General features: G+C 33.4%; 1 protein-coding gene across 1 annotated transcript in view; it reads right to left on the bottom strand.

The window, feature by feature from the left end:
* LOC128986074 (uncharacterized) overlaps window positions 1-20,569 on the bottom strand; it is a 141,516-nt gene extending 120,947 nt beyond the window's left edge. Inside the window, exon 1 of the mRNA XM_054406180.1 lies at window positions 20,293-20,569. Within this exon, the coding sequence (XP_054262155.1) occupies window positions 20,293-20,365 (73 nt within the window). The 5' untranslated portion in view covers window positions 20,366-20,569. The remainder of the gene's footprint in view (window positions 1-20,292) is intronic.
* Window positions 20,570-20,791: the final 222 nt, after the last annotated feature.

Below are 20,791 nucleotides of genomic sequence, written 5' to 3' on the forward strand. Positions count from 1 at the left end.
AATAGTCTTTTTGTTGAGTCAGTCTCTCTCATGTTAACAGAAGTGAGCTACATAAAGGTAACATGTCTAAGATATATTCTGCGATGTAGCACGAGCCTCAGGCAGAGTCAGGTTTGTAAGATGTATCAAAGGAGTCATCTCCAACTAAAGGCAACTCTGAATCGTAATTAAATCAACTCATTTGTATTACTACACACGTGCATGGCACTGTTTTAGTAATAAGGCAAATTAAAATTGAGTTATTACTGTTACATTGAGATACATCGAGAAATGACAATGTATTTGGCAAAAAAAGTCTGTAATATTTTATATTATTAAATAAATTTATTTTAACTTAAGACTGTCGATGTCTTCTTCGGCGATACTTAAAATGCAATAAAATATCAAAAGTTAAATGATTTATTAATATTTTCGTATTTATAAATATTTCTGTTGACGGATCAATTAAATATAGACATTTGTCAGTTTTACTTTCCATTACGTAATTATATGTTTGAACCTTTTGATACATATTTTAGGATCATTTGAGTTTATATGAATAAGAAATATATCAACACGTTATTAACTGCGCAACCATTTTAAAAACTTCGGAAGTCAATCTTCGCTAATTTACCTCTATCCAAATTTCTTTCAAAGTTGTATAGGTATTAGTTAGGAAACTTTGAAACCTAACTATTATGTAATTGATCATGATATTTTATTATTGTATAGTGATACAAAAGTGTTACCTTGTAATTAATTAATACATAATGTAATACATAAACTTGACCTCCTCCCCCTTTCTATGGTACAAAACAACAAAATTCTCTCTTTCATAAGTTGTAGTACACCAATCAAAGAAAGGTAAATTATAATTTGAAATACCTTCAGCTTGTGTATATTCCTCATAGTAATTAGTTAATGAAAGAAACAAAGAACAACAATCAAGTAATACAATCAGTTCACGCAATGTGACGTGAAGCATGTTTGGTAAAGAGGTTTTTATGTCTCGCATGAAACTTGCATGTGCAAGGATGATTTAAAACTGACAATTTTAACTAGACATTGAAGCTGCATGTTATTGAACGAAAACGTTTTATGCTATGCCTATATTCTACGTTAAACAGTTACGATCTTGCACAGATATTTTTTTTTAATTTTCAAATATTACTTTACCTTGCCTTGTTATGCTCTGAAACCTGATGAAGATTATATGGACTTACTAGGATTCATCCCTAATATCACCGTCATACTACCTTCTATAGTTGAAGAAAATTTCTTTTGCCATCCATAAGTTAGTTCAGAAATATATTTTATTACTTTTTAGTTTTACCTTATGAAAGGTTTGACAAATGCATGTAAATATGTTGTACTTTTTGGCATTCTATTTAATTACGAATTTTGAATTCTCTCTACTACACACATGGGTAGCTAATCTTAATACTGTAATTTAGTCCTTGATTTTACACCTTATACAGGGTGATTTTTAATTGTCCCCCCTCCAACTTTCTTAACATTTTCTTCAAATATCAATCCCAGCTTACTTCCAAACATTGTTGGGTAGAAAGTACTTCATTTTGACAAATGGTAATTTTCGGCCGCCATCTTGGGTTCGCCATATATTGGATGCAAAATACTTTTTTCTAACGTAAAGGTGGGGTGGAAACCTATTATTTCAAACTAGATTTTTACCTTGATTACAATGCCACAATCTTTTTTAAAAATCTTTATCGTTTTCCAAAGTTAGGAGGAATTTTTATAACTTTATTTTTAGCCCATTTGAACATTGTGCACTTACAAAAACAACCATAATCAGAAAATAATGCTAGATCAAATATTTTTTTCAACTCTTAGATAATTGTTTATACAGAAACAGCTGTTTCCTCTGTATGCTAACCATTGCTAGATTGTGTATTACATTGCAACTGTTAGCAGAAACCATGTGTGTTGCATTGTTTGTGGTGTTGTTTCATTAAACATTTACATACTACCCTCAAGACTGTACGATCCAATTTGTAGGCAAATAGGGTAACTTCTGCAGCTATCTACCACGTTTCAATACAAATGTGTTATTTTCCCGCATACTTCAACCATCAGTGGTAATGAAATGTTGTTATACAAAAGAATATGTTTTATTACCCTATGTTTTAGCCCGGAATTGTTTTCTACTAGGTATAGAGGAAGACGAGGCATTATCACTTATATAAAATCCATTGGCGATTGGCGGGATTTGAACCCATGACTTGGGCTCAAATTCCTCCACTCTACCACTAGACCAACCCGCGGATTATTGTATTATTACCACACCAATAAATCGACTTCCAAATAAGATTTTAATTAGTTTAAATAACGAAATCTTCCTAACTTACCTAAAACATAGTCCACCCTTAAGTTGGGCTAGGTTAGGTTAGGCTATAATAATTAGGTGTAGTTTCGGTATAATACCAAAGTACCGGGTAGAGTGTATCATAAAATAACTAAATAAAAATCAGAGCACAATCGATTACTGAACCCCCCCCCCATAAATTCAGAATTTATTTTTATAAACATGACAGTTCTACTTGTGTGCCATAATGTGATATATGGTACAGTAAAACATATTAAAAAGGTGATAATTAGTACATCAGGAAAGAATGATGTACGTTGTTATGAACGCGTTATTACAAAATAAGGTCTATAACTCACCAAACAGTTAGGGGTATAGCATTTATGACATTATACATTTTTACCAAAACCAAAAAGGCAAATAAACAGTATTAGAAACCTTTGTCAAATTAGCTTGTCAAAAACCTTAATAACAAGTAAGCGGTGGGAGTAACTATGATTTTATAGATAAAGGATGAATGGATAAAATAAAAAAATGCAATAACTTTTAAACGGTAATATTTACAGCGTCCGGGGTTATACAGTTTTGTTGAAAAAACTATAACATAATAATCGAAACTGTTTGAGCCACTTTAGTAAAAATTCGACTTTTCCGTTATTATATGGGATTATATGAGGGATCACCTTTAAATTAAAAATTTTGGAAAATGGGAAACACCCTGAGATAACGTGGATTAGTATCTACATTCCAAACTTTGTCAAAATCGAACCACAGTAGTAGTCTGTAACAGTTCAAATCCAAACAAACATTTTTATTTTAGCTGCAGGTATGAAATATGTACAATTTTAGTTCAAGATCAATAAATAACAACAGACATGGAAATTGTTTCAAATCCAACCGCTAATCAATATGAACAAATAAGCTAAAATCACATACAAATCTATTCGTTTACAACTTATTGTGCTCTACATAATTTCTGGTATGCCACTTTAATACTCGATGCCTCAAAGACTTGCACAAGAGCTGGTAACGTCAGTAAACATGGAAGCTCAACTGACTGTAATTTCCCACAAGTCCCTGAGAGTATTGTGGGGGTTGATGATAAGCTTTGATTTCTCACTTGACTGCATCAACCCAAGCTTCGGGCGAAATCTATCTCGTAAGTGTGTCAAGGTGGATACAAACACTCAAAGTATTGGTAGATATACTTGATATTGATTGACTACAGTTGTTCCTTTTTATACATTTTTTAAATTTGATTCCCGTGATGGCGATTGCTTTTCACATTACTTCAGGCTAGACTTAGGGGTTGCGACAATATCACTTCAAATCCATTGGTGATTGGCGGGATTTGAACCCGGGACCTCAGGGACCAAAGTATCGCACTCCACCACTAGACAAGCTCGCTCCCTATTACCTATCTACTTAACTAGTTAGAATCTATAGAAAAACATTTGACTTAATGGGTCTTATGTCGCATAATCTTTTAAGCTTACATGTTAAAGTAAAATTACAGATTTATATGATAAACTGAACATAAACTAAACCTACTGGTCTGTAATTATTTATTGAGAATGAATTGTAGGTTACTTATAAAACAGTATGATTTTTATTAGAGGTAAGTGGCATATTTTAATAACCGAAAAAAGCCTTAAATGCCTAAGGTTAGAACGTATCAAACAAAACAAGGTGTAAACCGTTGAAATACAAGAATAAAATAGCTGTTCTGGTAACTTGTATTACAAAAACCTGCCATAAATATAAATGTTGCTTAAAAGAAGTGGCGGTTGACAAGTAAGGGTAATTTGCGAGCTTTGGAGTTGTTTAATATGGTATTTTAATTTGTCTTTGGTGTGGCAGTGATATCTTAAATGATCGGTAGAGTTGGGGGACACTCTGTATATGTGGAGTATTTGTGTGAATTAGTGAAATATTATGACAGAAAAATAAGCCATTTTAACAAGAAGAACAGAATGGAGTAATATTTATTTGTACAATATGATGAATTATTTAACAATGATCAGCTGTTGTAATTTATTTTACACAGGCTAAAGAAAATATTAATATGAGGCTCGTATATTTATGCCGATTAAATCTTTATTTTCAAGCCAATAATAAAAAGTTCTTTATTTAAATATTAATTGCCATAAATAGCAAAGACAACTGATCTAGAAGATTAGTTATATTTTATAATTTAAAAATATTTTACCAGCCATGCCTTAAGTGTTAATTTATAGCAATCTTCACTTTCACAAAACGAGCTGGTAACTTAATCTTGAAGGTGCATCACCGCGGGCACGTGCAAGATGGTGCATTCCCCTGTCAATATGTATGTGTGAGCGTGAGCACGCGCGTGTGACACTTGATACATGGGGTACGTTACACACTTGCGGGCTTTCAGCAAGGGGGGGACGCGGTGGTCAATAATTTGGAGGGAAACTCTAGAACACTTTTATAAGGTGTTGGGGAGTTGTGTAAATATATTTCCAAAACCAAAGGGAGACTTGAAGCGGAGGGAGTGACACACGCTGAAAGAATGGGTGGAAATTCGTTTGGAAAGATAGTCCATATATGTTTAACGTTAAAACTGAGTAGTTATTAAACTATTAAACAGGTAATACATACTAAATATATATAAAATACATAGAATGATTTCGATTGGATGTAAAACATGGCTTTGGAACACAAGTGGACTCCTAATTATGTAATACAAAGGTGCACTTAATATAACGATTACATGAACACTTGTACTTGTACTAAACTACTAAAGTACTAAACTAAAACATATTTGTATGTTAAACCATATGTTTAGCTTACATGAAAAACCTATAAGTGATCTAAGCTACAATGTAGACTCTTCTTCATCATTTAACATCAGGTGGCATATAATGTTTTATTTTGATTCTTGTTACATTTTTTTCGTGTTCAATTACGAGTTGCAGGCTACCTAATAAATACAAGTTCGTAGTGATATAGCCCTAAGACTAACTGGTAAGGTAATATTTTGAAAATATCCTAAGATTTATCGTAAGATAAGATTCATCCAAAGATCCTAAGATTGAGTTATAATTGTCCTAAGATTTATAGAAACCTTATTTTACGTTGCTTGAATATAATACCATTTAGTTTGAAATGGTTTTATAAAGTATATTCTCGTCATATCACGTGCGCTTCCATACACTTTGGCTGGTTTTGGCGATAATTCACACCCGGCTCACGATCCCGATATTTATCGAATCCACAAAATCGATTCCCACTGAAATAGGTTTGTGCTCTGAAATGTAACATGCCTTTGACTAACCCACAAAACGTACGAGAAAACTACCGCAAGTTGTTTTTCCAAAGCGTCCTGCTTTTAGATAGAAATTCAATATTGTTAGAGACCATCGTAATATAGCAATTAACAAAAATTATAATAGTACGAAAGGTCATACACAAAAACCAGGGCTAATTTTAAAGATGGCATATTTAGGTTTTTGTACTCTTCAACAGGTCAAACAATCATTTATTTTTACTCACTAATAATGTCAAACAATCAGCTGTTCCATTGTTGTTACCACATTTGGATTTTCAAAACTTACAGCAATATGGAGGTGCAAATGAAAGTACAGTGTATTGCATGGCTTATAGTGATGAAATCTTGTGTTATATTTTTGCTTGGGGGTTTTTAATAGATCAAGGGTATTGCTCACCGATCTCAAATATACATAAACTAAAATCAACGACAAAGCAAAGGGAAACCTTTGGGAAAATATCTAATGAAATACGCCCAGGGTGTTTTCAGAGCTCGAAACCGGAATTTACCTTTTCAATAAAATAAATGAGAAGTTGTAGAGCTTAGGTGTTGAAACCGCCGAAGTAAAAACTTAAGAAGTTAAGGACAATTGGATATTAAGTTACATCTTAATCTTTAATAATAAAGTGTTTTTGCCAGTTTACTTTTGATCCATTTTTTTGGACACCCGGTATTTCGGCCAGATGATAAATCGGAAGCAAAATTAAAATAGAAACGCCACAGAATTTTGCTAAATTGGTTAAATTAACATATCATTACTTTTACTACTTGTAAATAAAGTTATAAATGTATTTCCCCCTAATACAGGGTGGCTGAACAGTAACTTGCACCCCCCCCCCCCTTAACTTTTCAACCATTTGAGATATGTGAAATCGGTTTGCAGCAACCTTCTGAGATATGAGGGGCTACAATAATTATGGTCAATTTTGAAAATTTTGTCCTTAGGGGTAGCGGGGGTAGGGGGTAGCTCAAAGTTTTCAAATGACAAGCATAGTCAAGTTTGGTATCATTTTACAGGTCTTAACGAAATATAAACATTGACATAAAGAAACCCAAGATCGGCTCACTAATAATAAAATGGCGCCCTAAAACGTTTCAAATCTAAATAACTATGAGGGTGGCAAAAAAATTAACTTGCAACCTCTTTAGCTTTTTAACTTATACTGATTCTTGAATTGTTTGTTTTAAAAAAAATCCAGCAAATTTAGTTATAGTATGTAAGAAGCATAATTGATTTATTTTAATTGTTTGTAGTGGTAACATTGTTTCTTTTTTCATTTCCCTCACAAAGTTTGATTTCATTCATAATTTTGTATCTCATGGCAGGCAAATCTCGTAGACATTGTAAGTACAAAATATTATTATCCATTATAATCTAGGAAAGTAAAATCTGAAATTAAAATTTGTATTAAAAATACTACTGAACATGGATATGGGAAAATAATTTTCACTGTTGGTTAACCTCAAATTCTAAACTATGTTAAATTAGGTTACAAGTATGTTAACTTGCAAAAAGCACATTGTACGAAAGAAAATGGTAATTGAAATTTATATTTAGAATAGTTATATTAGTAATATTTATGCATTTGTATATTTTTTTACAGACGAGTTCCTGTATTAAAATAGAGCTCTACGGAAGGTCATCGTAAAGTAAGATTGTTTCAATTAAATAATTATTTAGGACTGAGATACAGAGGTATAATTTAACTAGATGAAAAGTATATATATTTGTGATATATTTGTTATGATTTCATTTATTTTATTAATAAAATGTCAGTGGTGTATACGGAAATGAAATGGCTTCTTTCTAACTTAGGCTAAATCCTATTGAAGTTATATAGTTCTGTAGTATAAATTATTACATTTATACTTGTTTATTGGACCTCAGGAGTATAAACTATTTGAGATATTTGAAATCGGTTTGCGGCAACTTGTTTGGAAATGAAGGGATACAATAGTTATGGTCAGTTTTGACAATTTTTCCCTTAGAGGTATGGGGGTAGGGGGTAGGTCAAAATTTTTAAATAGCAAGTATAGTCAAGTTCGGTATCATTTTACAGGTCTTGACGAAACATAACAAATAACATAAAGGAAATAGAAATCGGACCATTAATAACAAACTGGCAGTTAAAAATAATTGAGGCAATGGTTATTTATGTAATTTTGAACTGTCATTTTGTTATTAATGGGCCGATTTCTATTTTTTCAATGTTAATTGTTATGTTTCATCAAGGCCTGTAAAATGATACCAAACTCGAATATACTTGCTGTTTGGAGTTAATTTTTTTGCCACCCTCATAGTTATTTAGATTTGAAACGTTTTAGGGCGCCATTTTGTTATTAGTGAGCCGATCTTGGTTTTCTTTATGTCAATGTTTATGTTTCGTTAAGACCTGTAAAATGATACCAAACTTGACTATGCTTGTCATTTGAAAACTTTGAGCTACCCCCTACCCCCGCTACCCCTAAGGGCAAAATTTTAAAAACTTACCATAATTATTGTAGCCCTTTGTATCCAAACAAGTTGTCATAAACCGATTTCAAATATCTCAAATAGTTAAAAAGCTAATGAGGGTACAAGTTAATTTTTTTGCCACCCACATGGTTATTTGGATTTGAAACGTTTTAGGGCACCATTTGGTTATTACTAAGCCGATTTTAGTTTTCTTTATGTCAATGTTTATGTTTCGTCAAGACCTGTAAAATGATACCAAACTCGACTATACTTGTCATTTGAATAGTTTGAGCTACCCCCTACCCTCGCTACCCCTAAGGGCAAAATTTTCAAAACTGGCCATAATTATTGTAGCCCCTCATATCTAAGAAGGTTGCCGCAAACCGATTTCAAATATCTCAAATGGTTGAAAAGTTAAGGGGGGGGGGGGTGCAAGTTACTTTTCAGCCACCCTGTATACTCATTTTAAACTGGAAGTTAAACATAATTTTTCAGCATTTATTTAAATTATTTTATCATTTTTCCAAACTTCGTACGAGAATAAAAACTATAACGTAAGTGTCAATAAAATCCACACGGAATTTTACGGAACAGTCCAAGTTAATTGGATAAGCACACCTACTAAACATATTTACAACCAATTTTAAACGAATTTGGTTTACGCTACAAAACATAAAACCAAAACGGCTATATAAATATTTGATGTATGAAAAGTAGTATTTACTTTGCAGCATCGTAAAGCGCTTACTTCGCCTTGGGCAAATCCTTTAACGACACATCAAAGTCACTTGAGAGGAGCTGGGATCGCGGGATACACAACCTTGATTTCCTATTCACTTTGTAGCTTCTTAAGCCAAGTGGCCTTCTCGACAAACTACATTTTTACCACCAGATTGCCCTTTTCTGAATTTTATTTATTACACTGGTTTCTGAGTTTAGAGAAAATATTATTGTTTTTTCATAGGTTGTCACGATTAAAATAAAAGGTAAGGCCGTAGGACAGGGGTTTCAATTTTGATGTTGGGTTCTAACAAGTTTATTTTAATTTTTACGATTTTGAAATCCAAATGTATGAAAAATAAATATTGCATAGGTATGAACAGTTTAATCCCCGAAAAAGTGCCAAAAATAGGTAATTTACGTGGTTTCCTAGCCTATATTGTTCTTAGCAACAATCTAGAACGTCATTAAGAAAATACAACAAATTCTTAAGTGTTCATTTTGAAAATCAATACGTTATTAAGTCAATTAAAGATAAATATCTATAGCCTAAAAGGTAAGATCTGGGCCCAGAACCACTGTTTTGCTTAGGGTGTTCAAAAACTAAGACTTACCGTACCACCTCCTACTACATTACAATTTGCACATTACTGCATTATAATTTGAATTTTCGATTAGAAATATGCTTGGTATGCATATGTGCTGCAGTGAAAATGTGTTATACGTTTTACCGTAACATCGGAATTAAAAAAAAATGCCCTCGACGCAGCAAACCTGCAGGCTAAGCAAATTTCAAATTACCTGACGGAATTTCTAAAAAAATAATCCCTAAAAATTGTCAGATCTATGTCCTATTTAATTAACATTAATTTTACTGATTACCTAGGTCTGCTGCTACAGGGAGGACATTGAGATGTGTTTTTTATTGCAATGTCGATAGGTTAGTAATGAACAAAATTTCTAAATTTGGTTTAAATATATCTATAAACGAGCAAAATACAACAGTTTATTTATTCTCCATAAGGATAACATGGGAATTTTAAATTTACAATTTCTTTAGTTATCTCCGTAGCCGTTGGGCATACAACAACGCTTCAATATACAAAATTGACATCAAAACGAAAAAATAAATCGGTCCCCAGTTCTTGTCTTACCATGAGTACTACGGAAATAGATTATTTCCGTAATATGGAAAATTCGCTAAAAAAACATTTTATGGATTTGGGTTCTTTTGGCGCCACTTATATTTTGCTCCTACAGTTTACTTTTTCAATAACTATGATTAAATTTTGATGTTAGTCCCAGGCATGTTCCTTGAGGTCAAATAAGGATAGTTTCTTTACATCCTAGGACATTATGGTTCTACCTCGGAACTGTTTTACACTTCACTTCAGGCTTGCAATACTCACTTAAATAAAATCCATTGGTAATTGCCGGGTTTTAACACAAGACCTTGAGGAACAAAGTCCTGCACTCTACTAGACCAGCTCACTCCCAGTATAACTTTAAAGATCACAATAATAAGCAAAACCACACCTCAAAATTTACAATGTTTGCAAACTCTGAAAATTTTTCACAAACTGTTTACGTAGAACGCTGCAATTTATGAAAGTGTTTTGGCGCAAGATACTCCAGAGCAGTGAGGGCAACTCAAAACGCTATCAAATGTAAAATCTGTTTACGCAGCAGCATAAAGAAGGGAGATCCCTCCCCCCCCACTTAGTGGCTCCCCTCTCCCTTTCACAGAAGATACTTCAGCCTTCGTTGTCATAATGAGTTGCCCTTTTACTGCAGTGGCTTTTCCTTGTACGCAACTTCCTCGTACAAATACACCTGGTTAGTTACGACTCCCTGAGAAGTGCTTGGAAACTAAGTGTCGCATAAAAATGTTTTGTATAAGAATAAACTTGTATAATTATTGTATAGTAATTGTTTATGTTTAGACTTGGGTGTATTTTCGATGCTTTCAAGTTCCCAGCAACATACATATTGGTCTTTCTATTGGTTATGCATTGGCTTAGCTTTTTGTAAATGCCTACTAAAAAATATTTTTTTTAATAGACAAGATAAAAATTTGAGCTTCTAAACGAGTTTTTAACGCGGGTTTTTTATAGAGCGCATTTAATTAGGGTTAAGAAAAAAAAACTTGAATTGCCTGGAAAATTTTAAATACATATTTTACTGTTATGCATTAAAGTTATTATTAATATATTTACAATGTACAAGTTAAATTAGAAATATTGTATGGCTTTAAGACTTTTAACGTCTATACCGTTCTTCCAACGTAAGTTGATAGCTAAATTGTTTTAAGCGTATCACAAAACACAAAATCATAATCAAGTGAAAATATGTACGGACTTGTTTATTACGGGCATATTATAGTAAGTACAAAAATCAGAATGGCTGAACCTTGATGAATATTTTACTTGTTTAAAAAGCAACATTTTTCCTAGCAATATTTTTTATATAACCAATTAAGTCCATAATGTAAACATATATTTTTTATTTCAGCATTTTGTGAACAGGTTTTTAATTTATTCTACGAATCTTTCATACGCTCGTCATGATAATAAACGCATTTTTCTCCACAACTCTAGATGATTACACAAATATTTACTAATATTATTTTCATAAAATTTCTGAATATGGAATCACAACTAAATACAAACAGACAAGTCAGTCAACAAGCATTTAGGTTTCGAAAAAAATTGGTAAGACACGAAAACAGCTATTTTACTACCAAGACCGAAGTTTATTTACATCACAACCCTAAATCAAAGTGTTGACAAGTTTAATTAAAACGTAAGTGATTTTTCATCAAGGCGGATGAGGGAAGGAAGTTGTATCATGAATATTAGACGATCTCCGCAGAAAGCACAGCTGATTGCCCGTCTGGGGGGTTGAGAGTACAAGGGTAGTTTCGCGGGAGGTAGTTATGGGGGGATCTTCCCTACTTTATGTGGCTACGTTAACATATTTTACGTTTAATGTGACATACTTGTCCCCGCGTCGCATCTTCACCTGAAAACAAGGTGGGAATTTCGTTTAAAACTTTTTGTGCCGTAAAAAAAAGTGTAAAGAATAATGGCGTTTGGTGCTTGGAATAAGAATTGACTATTAAAATGATTATGTAAATTCTAAAAACAAAATCTTTAATTTACTAAGGTAGTTATTCTTTTATATCTAGCCTAAGGTATAAACAGAGTTTTATAACCAATATTAGAATTTTTGTTTGGATAAAGCTAATTTCTCCATCGTTTGTACTTACTTTTTCTCAATTCTTGTTTTACACATGGAACCAGAATATCTAAAACTATCAGTCATTAAAACATCATTTTTTGGTTAAATCAAAACAAACAATATCAGAATAATGAACATAAAAGTAAAGATTAGTACTCTTATTTATAAATAGGATGGCTCTCTACAGAAACATACCTAAATTACAACCATCTTTTTCGGAACAAAACTTTTGTCATTTTACACTCATCTTAAACTAATTTTACTAAAAACATGTTTAATTTATTTCCAGGATTTAATAAGCTATGTCATAGAATTAACACAACGGAATTCGAGCAACAGGTACACTAGTTAAATATGATAATACCACACTACTTTTAATCCAATTTAAGTTATAATTGCACAAGATATAATCTATTTATTGATTGCTAAGCAAAACTCGTGTGGTTGATGCTGGCAAGAATGTTCAATATGTACTTAAACTAGAGTCCGTAGTAGGAACTCATACATAAGTTATAATTATACATGTTATAAGCTACTTGTAGATTGTTTGGCTTACACATAAAGTTAATATTATTGGAGTTTAAATACGCACTGTCACAACAATTTAAATGTAAAAAACACACTGTCAAGGACTCACACATTTAACAACTACTCTGCATATACACCCCAAGCGTATGTAATATTTTGCCCTTAGTATACTCAATGTTTATTTATCAGCAGGGAGTTAGGTTTTGGTGTGGTGTACATATTGAATGCGAGATCCGCAGTACGGCTTGGTCGAGATGTTCCAACCCCACTCACGAAAACCTCGTTACTTATGATCAGATCTGCGAATCGATTTCGAAGTGAAATGGGACTAGGATACGTAACCGTGCCTGCCGATGTATGGTTTTAGTTTAAAGCCACTAGGACATGTTTTAAGCCAGTATTTTGGTGTAAAACTGTTAAAAAATTTTTCAACGTTTACAAAAGGAAATTGTTTGGTAACATATTATTATTTTATATTTTATTCGATTGCATTTTAAAGTGTTAATGGTGTTGAATTTTGAAGTACTATTTCATTCCAATTCAATTTCATATGTTATTTGCATTATCTCTTAGTAACTTAAGAGGTGTCAAGCCTTTCATAAGGTCATCATAAAAATGAATTTAAAAAATTAAATAATAAAATTATCTGTTACATGGGTTTTGAGATGGTAATGTTCGGATTTCCAAAGGTTGGAAATAATAATTTGCAACAATTATTCTCCTTACTAATGTGTGATATAACACAACTTAACAATAAATCTATGACACAACATTACAATCCAGGAGCTTATGACGTTTAATTAGAGAAAGTAAAATCGTTTTACTGAATTATCTTCACATGTACATTAAGAATAAGCATGTTAGTTGGAACAAATTAAATTTCTGCAGTAGTATGCATATCTAACTAAAAGTAAAGTAATCTCAAAAATACTGATTTTGTAAAATTAAGCTATTTTTTCCACAATTTTGTTAGCCATATTTTCATTGAGTTAATAAGGAACCCAAACAGTATTGACATTATTTTAATGTTCAAAACAAATATTTATCTTTCTTAACTCTTGGAATGTAAAAAATGTAATATTTTACAGAAAATGTTTACCTATTACTAGAAAATGTATGTTTTGTAAGTCTAGAGACTTCATCGCTATCCATTAAATAAACGTGCAAGAGAAAACTTTAACAGTTTACCCGATTTAACTTTAAATGTAATAAATACTAATAATTCGCATTTATGAATGTGATTATTCTTTAAATCATGATTATGTTGTACTATTTTTTAAGCGCACGCCATTAGAAAACCTTTATATTTTTTTCTTATTATTAACCTCGAAACGCATTTGTTTGTCGTTTGGTTTTTCAAAAGATTGTAATAACACCAACTTATTTTTAAAGATTTTAAAGCTATAATTATGCTGGTAAAATTGCTTATTACTTAACTTATTCGTTACATTCTAGTTATCACAAAACATCGTCACACACATATGATTTAAAATACCCCCGCCGCAGCAAACCTGACGCCTAAGCGAATTTCCATTTGGCTGAATTGATTTTCAATAATTGATCTATTTAAATAACATTAGGTTTAACGAGTACCTAGGTTTGCTGCTACAAGGAAACTAATAAAGTGTGTGTTTTAAGTAAAATAATTATTGCTTAGTATAAAATAAATATATTTGCCAAGTTTGATCAAAAGATATCCATAAACAAGCAAACTACAACATTTTACAATATTCTCCATAAGAATAACATGGGAATTTTAAATTTACCATTTTTTAGTTTTCTCCGTAACCAGTATCCGTACAAAAACACTTTGATATACTGAATTGTTTGTTTTTTTAAGCTCTTTAAGAAGGTTTAGAGAAAAATTGGGAAATTTTGTGTTTTGCGGGTCAAAAGTGAGAAAAACCAATTTTTACCCCATAAAACCCCCCATAAAACCCTGTTCCCATGGTCCGATCATGCTGGATCGCGAACTCGTTCAAGTTTATCCCGCCTTACACCTTCAAACCAAATTTCATCAAAATCGGATAAAAATTACTCAAGTTATCGTGTTCACGGACACACATATATATATATATATATATATATATATATATATATATATATATATATATACATATATAAAAATTTGAACGAGTGGTGTTTTTGGCCTCTGGAGACATCAAAATGAAAAAGTAAATCGGTCCCGGGCCTAAGTCTTACCATGAGACCTACGGTAATAGCTACTTCCCTATAGGGAAATTCGCTAATAAAGTTAACGTTTACTTCGAGTACTTTTAGTTTGAGTTTAAAGTAGATATATCCATTTTAGGTGCCCCTGTACCCATAAAGTGGTTTTCGAAGTTATGTCTGTGTGTGTGTGACTGTAAGTGTGGATGTGTACAGAGCTACATACCAAACCTGTACTCCGATTTTGATGAAATTTTGTATGTAGGTACTAATCCATGGTATCTCCAGGTATTATTTTCATTTTCTAGAATTTTTTATTTTTGATGGGAATTTTCTCATAAAAACCCATAAAATAGCGGAAAAATCAAATTTTTCTAAAATGGCCCGAATGATTTTGATAAATATTTAGTACTCTAGATTCTAAACAAAATTGTACCAAGTCCATTTCCGTAAAAAAATACGGTTCAAGGGTTATTTTAATTTATGTTATTTTCCCATAAAGAATGCCATACAATTTTTAAAAGTCGGATTTAGGAAAAAATCTCTGTTTTGGTTAAAATTAATGTGTTATGGTCCTTATAATTCTAAACAAAATAATGCAACCCCCATTACTGTAACAATTACGGTTCAAAAGTTATTGCAACCTTTGTGATTTTTTCCTACAAAATTATCATAGTTACTCCCACCGCTTAAAATTGTTGACAAGCTTATGAGAGAAATTATGTGTCAGATTGCTGATACCGTTTATTGAGCGGAGCGAGCGAAGCGAGCGAAGCTCTTATACGTCGACTTTTATGCATTCGTAATACGCAAACTCCTCCTAGACGGCTGAATCAATCGTTTTCAAATTTTGGATGGTGATAAAGACCATATCGGTGAGTGCCAACATCTATAAGGCGTTAAAAATAACTCTCAGGAATCCGCCCCACTGGGTCTCAAAGTTTCAATGTAATCCTTATGGAAGCAGTATTTGACACATAAACAAAGACATATGATCAGCTGTTGACTTTTGAATGCAGTAGATAAAGAAATAGCTGATAGCATTATTCCACAGATATTAGAACAGAAACGGTAGGAATCATAAATATAATCAAATGACGACACTAGCTTGAGGTCCGTGACGTAGGAAGTGCTAAAGGATTTACTAAAGGTGAGCAGTCTGGAGTGTGGAAACTGTTTATGACGATTAGATTTAGGTATCTGCATTCCTAAAATTCTATGGGAAGGGAGGACAATGGGTCCGCGACGTAGGAAGTGGTGAAGGAAGTACTAAAGGTGAGCAGTCTGGAATGTGGAAACTGTTTATGACGATTAGATTGAGGTATCTGCATTCCAAAAATTATAAGGGAAGGGAGGAAAACGGGTCCGCGACGTAGGAAGTGATGAAGGAAGTAGTCAAGGCAAGCTGTCCAGAGTGTGGGAACTGCTTATGACCATTATATTAAGGTATTTGCAATCCTATGATGCCATGGGAAGGGAGGGAAACAGGTCCGTGACGTAGGAAGTGATGAAGGAAGTAGTATAGGCGAGCCGTCCGGAGTGTGGGAACTGCTTACGACCATTATATTAAGGTATTTGCAATCCTATGATGCTATGGGAAGGGAGGGAAACAGGTCCGTGAGGTAGGAAGTGGTGAAGGAAGTAGTAAAGGCGAGCATTCCGGAGTGTGGGAACTGTTTATGACGATTAGATTAAGGTATCTGCAATCATAAAATGCTATGGGAAGAGAGGAGAACGGGTCCGCAACGTAGGAAGTGATGAAGGAAGTAGTTAAGACGAGCTGTCCGGAGTGTGGGAACTGTTTATGACGATTAGATTAAGGTATCTGGAATCATAAAATGCTATGGAAAGGGAGGGAAACAGGTCCGTGGCGTAGGATGTGGCGAAGGAAGTAGTAAATGCGAGCATTCCGGAGTGTGGGAACTGTTTATGACCATTACATTAAGGTATTTGCAATCCTATGATGCTATGGGAAGGGAGGAACACGGGTCCGTGACGTAGGGAGTTATGAAGGAAGTAGTAAAGGCGAGCAGTCCGGAGTGTGGGAACTGTTTATAACGATTAGATTAAGGTATTTGCAATCCTATGATGCTATGGGAAGGGAGGGAAACAGTTCCGCGACGTAGGAAGTGGTGAAGGTAGTTGTAAAGGCGAGCAGTTCGGAGTGTGGGAACTGTTTATGACGATTAGATTAAGGTATCTGCATTCCTAAAATTCCATGGGAAGGGAGGAAAACAGGTCCGTGACGTAGGAAGTGGTGAAGGAAGTAGTAAAGGCGAGCGTTCCGGAGTGTGGGAACTGTTTATGACGATTATATTAAGGTATCTGCAATCCTAAAATGCTATGGGAAGGGAGGTAAACTGGTCCGTGACGTAGGAAGTGGTGAAGGAAGTAGTAAATGCGAGCAGTCTTGAGTGTGGGAACTGTTTATGAGGATTAGATTAAGGGATCTGCAATCCTAAAATGCTATGGTAAGGGAGAGATAAGGTCCGAGACGTAGGAAGTGGTGAAGTCAGTAGTCAAGGCGAGCTGTCCGGAGTGTGGGGTCTGTTTATGACGATTAGATTGAGGTATCTACAATCTTAAAATTCTATGAGAAGAGAGGGAATCAGGTCCTCGACGTAAGAAGAGGTGAAGGAAGTAGTAAGGTGAGCAGTGTGGAGTGTGGGAACTGGAAACCGTTTGTAGCAGTTAGATTAATGTATCTGCAATGCTGAAATGCTGTGAGAAGGGATGGAAGCATCCCCACGACATAGAAAATGGTAAAAGAAGTAGTAAAGGCTAGCAGTGCGGAGTGTGGCGAATGTTTGTGGCAATTAGATTAACGTATCTAAAATACTAACTTGCTATGGAAAGTGATGAAAACAGGTCTACGATGTAGGAAATGGCTTAGAAAGTTGTAAAGTATGAGCATAGTGTGAAAACCGTCTGTGGCAGTTAGATTTATGTATCTTTGATCCAAAAATGCTATGAGAAGGGAAGGAAACAAGTCTATGACGTAGGAAATGGTGAAGGAAGTAGTAAGGCTTGCAATGCAGAGTGTGGGAACTGTCGTTGGCAATTACATTAATGTATCTGCAATCCTAAAATGCTATGGGAAGAGAGGGAAATAGATCCACGACGTAGGGGGTGGTGAAGGAAGTAGTAAAGGTGAGCGTGTTAAGTGTGGGAATGGATGTATCTGCAATGCTAAAACGCTATGGGAAGAGACTGTAGACTGTAGGTTAAAATAATTACGAAGCACGAATCGATACATATTTCGATACATGCAATTGTTTACAATATAAATTTACAACTGAGTTGACAACAGGTGATTTTTACTCCATAGAGGATAAAAACAATTTTTACTTCCTAAAGAGTAAAAGTGCTACTTTAGACCCGCAACGCATGCATTAAAAACGACTGGTATTACTGCAGTATGACCAAAACAATATAATATAAACCCTTGATGACTCCGCTCAATTTTGTGGATGCCTCTGCGACCGCCACCTAGTTATTACTTTCTTTACACATTTCTTCCGGAGACATTTTACTCCTTACCATTCCCAGAAGAGCTTTTGGTTTCCAAGAAACTGACTGAGAACTTTGCCCAAACCCACACCATCTCATTTTTAAGCCAGTCTGGCTGAGTAAAAAAATATATATTCTAAAATAAGGGGAAATGTTCGATGCAAATTTTCTATATTAAAAAAATATTTTATCTGCTCCTTAAGTAAATTGTCATAGACTTTATTTAAAACAATATTTTGGAAAGAAATATTACTTGAGGAATCTAACTAGTTGTGCAGTTATGCTAAACTTTATCCTTTTATCAAAAAAATTATAGTTTGCAGAAACATTAAGAATTCTCACTATTTCTGAACTGATTTAACGTCGAAATTATTAATGTATTAAATTAACTGTAAAACCAGTCTTTTAGAGTATAATCATAGTGACCAAAGTATTTTATCGCTGTAAATTAACTTCTTAAATTTTTGCAGGGGTATTTAAAAATGATATAAATGAATTTCATTGAACCTATTTTGGCGAAACTATAAGCATTTATTAGTAAAAACTAACCATTTTAATGTAAAACTGAAATAAAAACTTCTTATACAATTATTACGACTGAAATAATTATCTTTTGTGTGTTGGCATCGAATTCCATAAATATGTACTTATATTATAAAAATAAATTATTAAAACGCCGTTTCAACACGGTAAACACGCTTTCATATTGCAATCAAATTGAAATGAGTGACGATGGATTTCAAAACTAACTAAAAGGATTACAAATACAGATAAATTCAATTACCATTCTTAGAGTTGGCTCTGTTAAGATATAATATTTAAAGATTACAAAAAAGTCCATAGTGGAAACATCAGTAGTAAAATATCATTTCACTCCCATAATGTTTGTTCTTTTTTGCAGGTGAACAACAAGTATTCGAGCAAAAGTATAATAGTAATGAAATAAAATGTCATGGAAAATAATGCTCTGGCTTTGAAAATGTATAACACAGAAGGTTATTCAACTAAATTAGTTCTTTTTTAATTACGCTTTCTAGATACAATGTTTTTATATTTATCTTGTGCGTGAAGACAATAGACCGTGTAGTTTAATTTGGATTTATCGTTAATTATTTAAAAGTTTCAACGAAAAAAAAATTTTGTGACTTTATGAAAGTAATCTAAATAATCGCGCTTCATTTTACTTTTGCGGGGAAATACCTCAAAATAAACAAGGCTTTTGGTATCAATGCTCTTTTTAGTAGTTAAAGAGGAAGAATATTTTTTATATCTATGTAAGAAGTAGGTTTTAAAAAAATAACACCCTTAATATAAACAACGATAAAAATTAGACCCAAAGAATATCTGAATGTGTGTTCAGTCTCATTGTTGGAAAGGAAAATCATCAAAATTTGTTCTGTTAAATTATTGATACCTATTGGAAGAAATTTAAACCGTAGGTGGTCACTCTTCTACCTCCAGGAAATCCTCAACCATTCCCGATTATTATGGTAAGTAATTAACAAGGCATCTCCCTTACGCCTCAACTTTTCAATATAGAAGTTTAAATTTTACTTTCTAAAAATAAATACATCATGGTAGTTACTATTACAATAATGGAGAAACTTATTAACTTAACTTAGCTTATTTAAACAATAGTTGTACGCGCTATTATTGTTAATAATATTCAAATTAAAAAAAGAGATTTGGCTCAGTCTTACTGAATAACTGGGCTCTTATTGTCATGAGTGATTTAATTTACAATATTACGTTTAAGTGTAGACATTTAAGTACATACAAAACCACAAGGTAAGGCTACACTTTGTACTTATGCCTTTACTACTTTAACAGTTAACAAAATCTGTGATCTTTGAACTAATGACACAATCCTTTGACTTTTGAACTGTTGAGTCGTATTATGACGAACAGTATTTTAGTTGTAAAACGAATTTATCATTGTGCGTTAATTATGGTGCATAGTTTCACAAAAGCAAATATTAATTAAAACCACACAAAGTACGTTAAAATGTACTTAAAACTATTTAGTGATTCAAATACATTTATCATTTACTTTATAGGTCAAGGTCCTACCTTTTATCCAGCTTGAAGACAACAAAGCAGCAAGTACTAAGTAGAAACACCCATCCATTCTCGAAGTCATCATCTACACAACACAAACACTTTGCATTCTATTTCACTTTGAAGTAAAAATCGTCAATCAACCCTCCAACAGATTTAGTAATTAATTACAATTTATTTACTATCCAAAGATTTTATAGATTTTTATTCAGATGCAAAAATTTAATTTACGTAAAAGAGCGTCATCGGTTAGATAAGCGGCTAGATCTCAGTGATAAGCTTCGGTCGCGGCAAGACCCAAACTGATGCGCTCTCACCACCCCTACGCTCGGGTGTTTCCGCCACCCCTCGTCAAAGTTCGGCCACCCTCGGTCTCCTTGCGCAATCTCCGCCGGGATCAATTGCGCCACTTCTAAAGACAAGTGGTATAATTCTGCCGCAATCAGTTGTGATTCAGACGCTCCGAGGTGGCGAGCTGCCCCAGGCCTGAATAAATTACGCCCCGAACGTC

Source organism: Macrosteles quadrilineatus, unplaced genomic scaffold (assembly GCF_028750875.1).
Source record: "Macrosteles quadrilineatus isolate MER2022 unplaced genomic scaffold, UCM_ALF_1.0 Scaffold_2__2_contigs__length_208266976, whole genome shotgun sequence".
In the NCBI taxonomy this organism is placed as follows: domain Eukaryota; kingdom Metazoa; phylum Arthropoda; class Insecta; order Hemiptera; family Cicadellidae; genus Macrosteles; species Macrosteles quadrilineatus.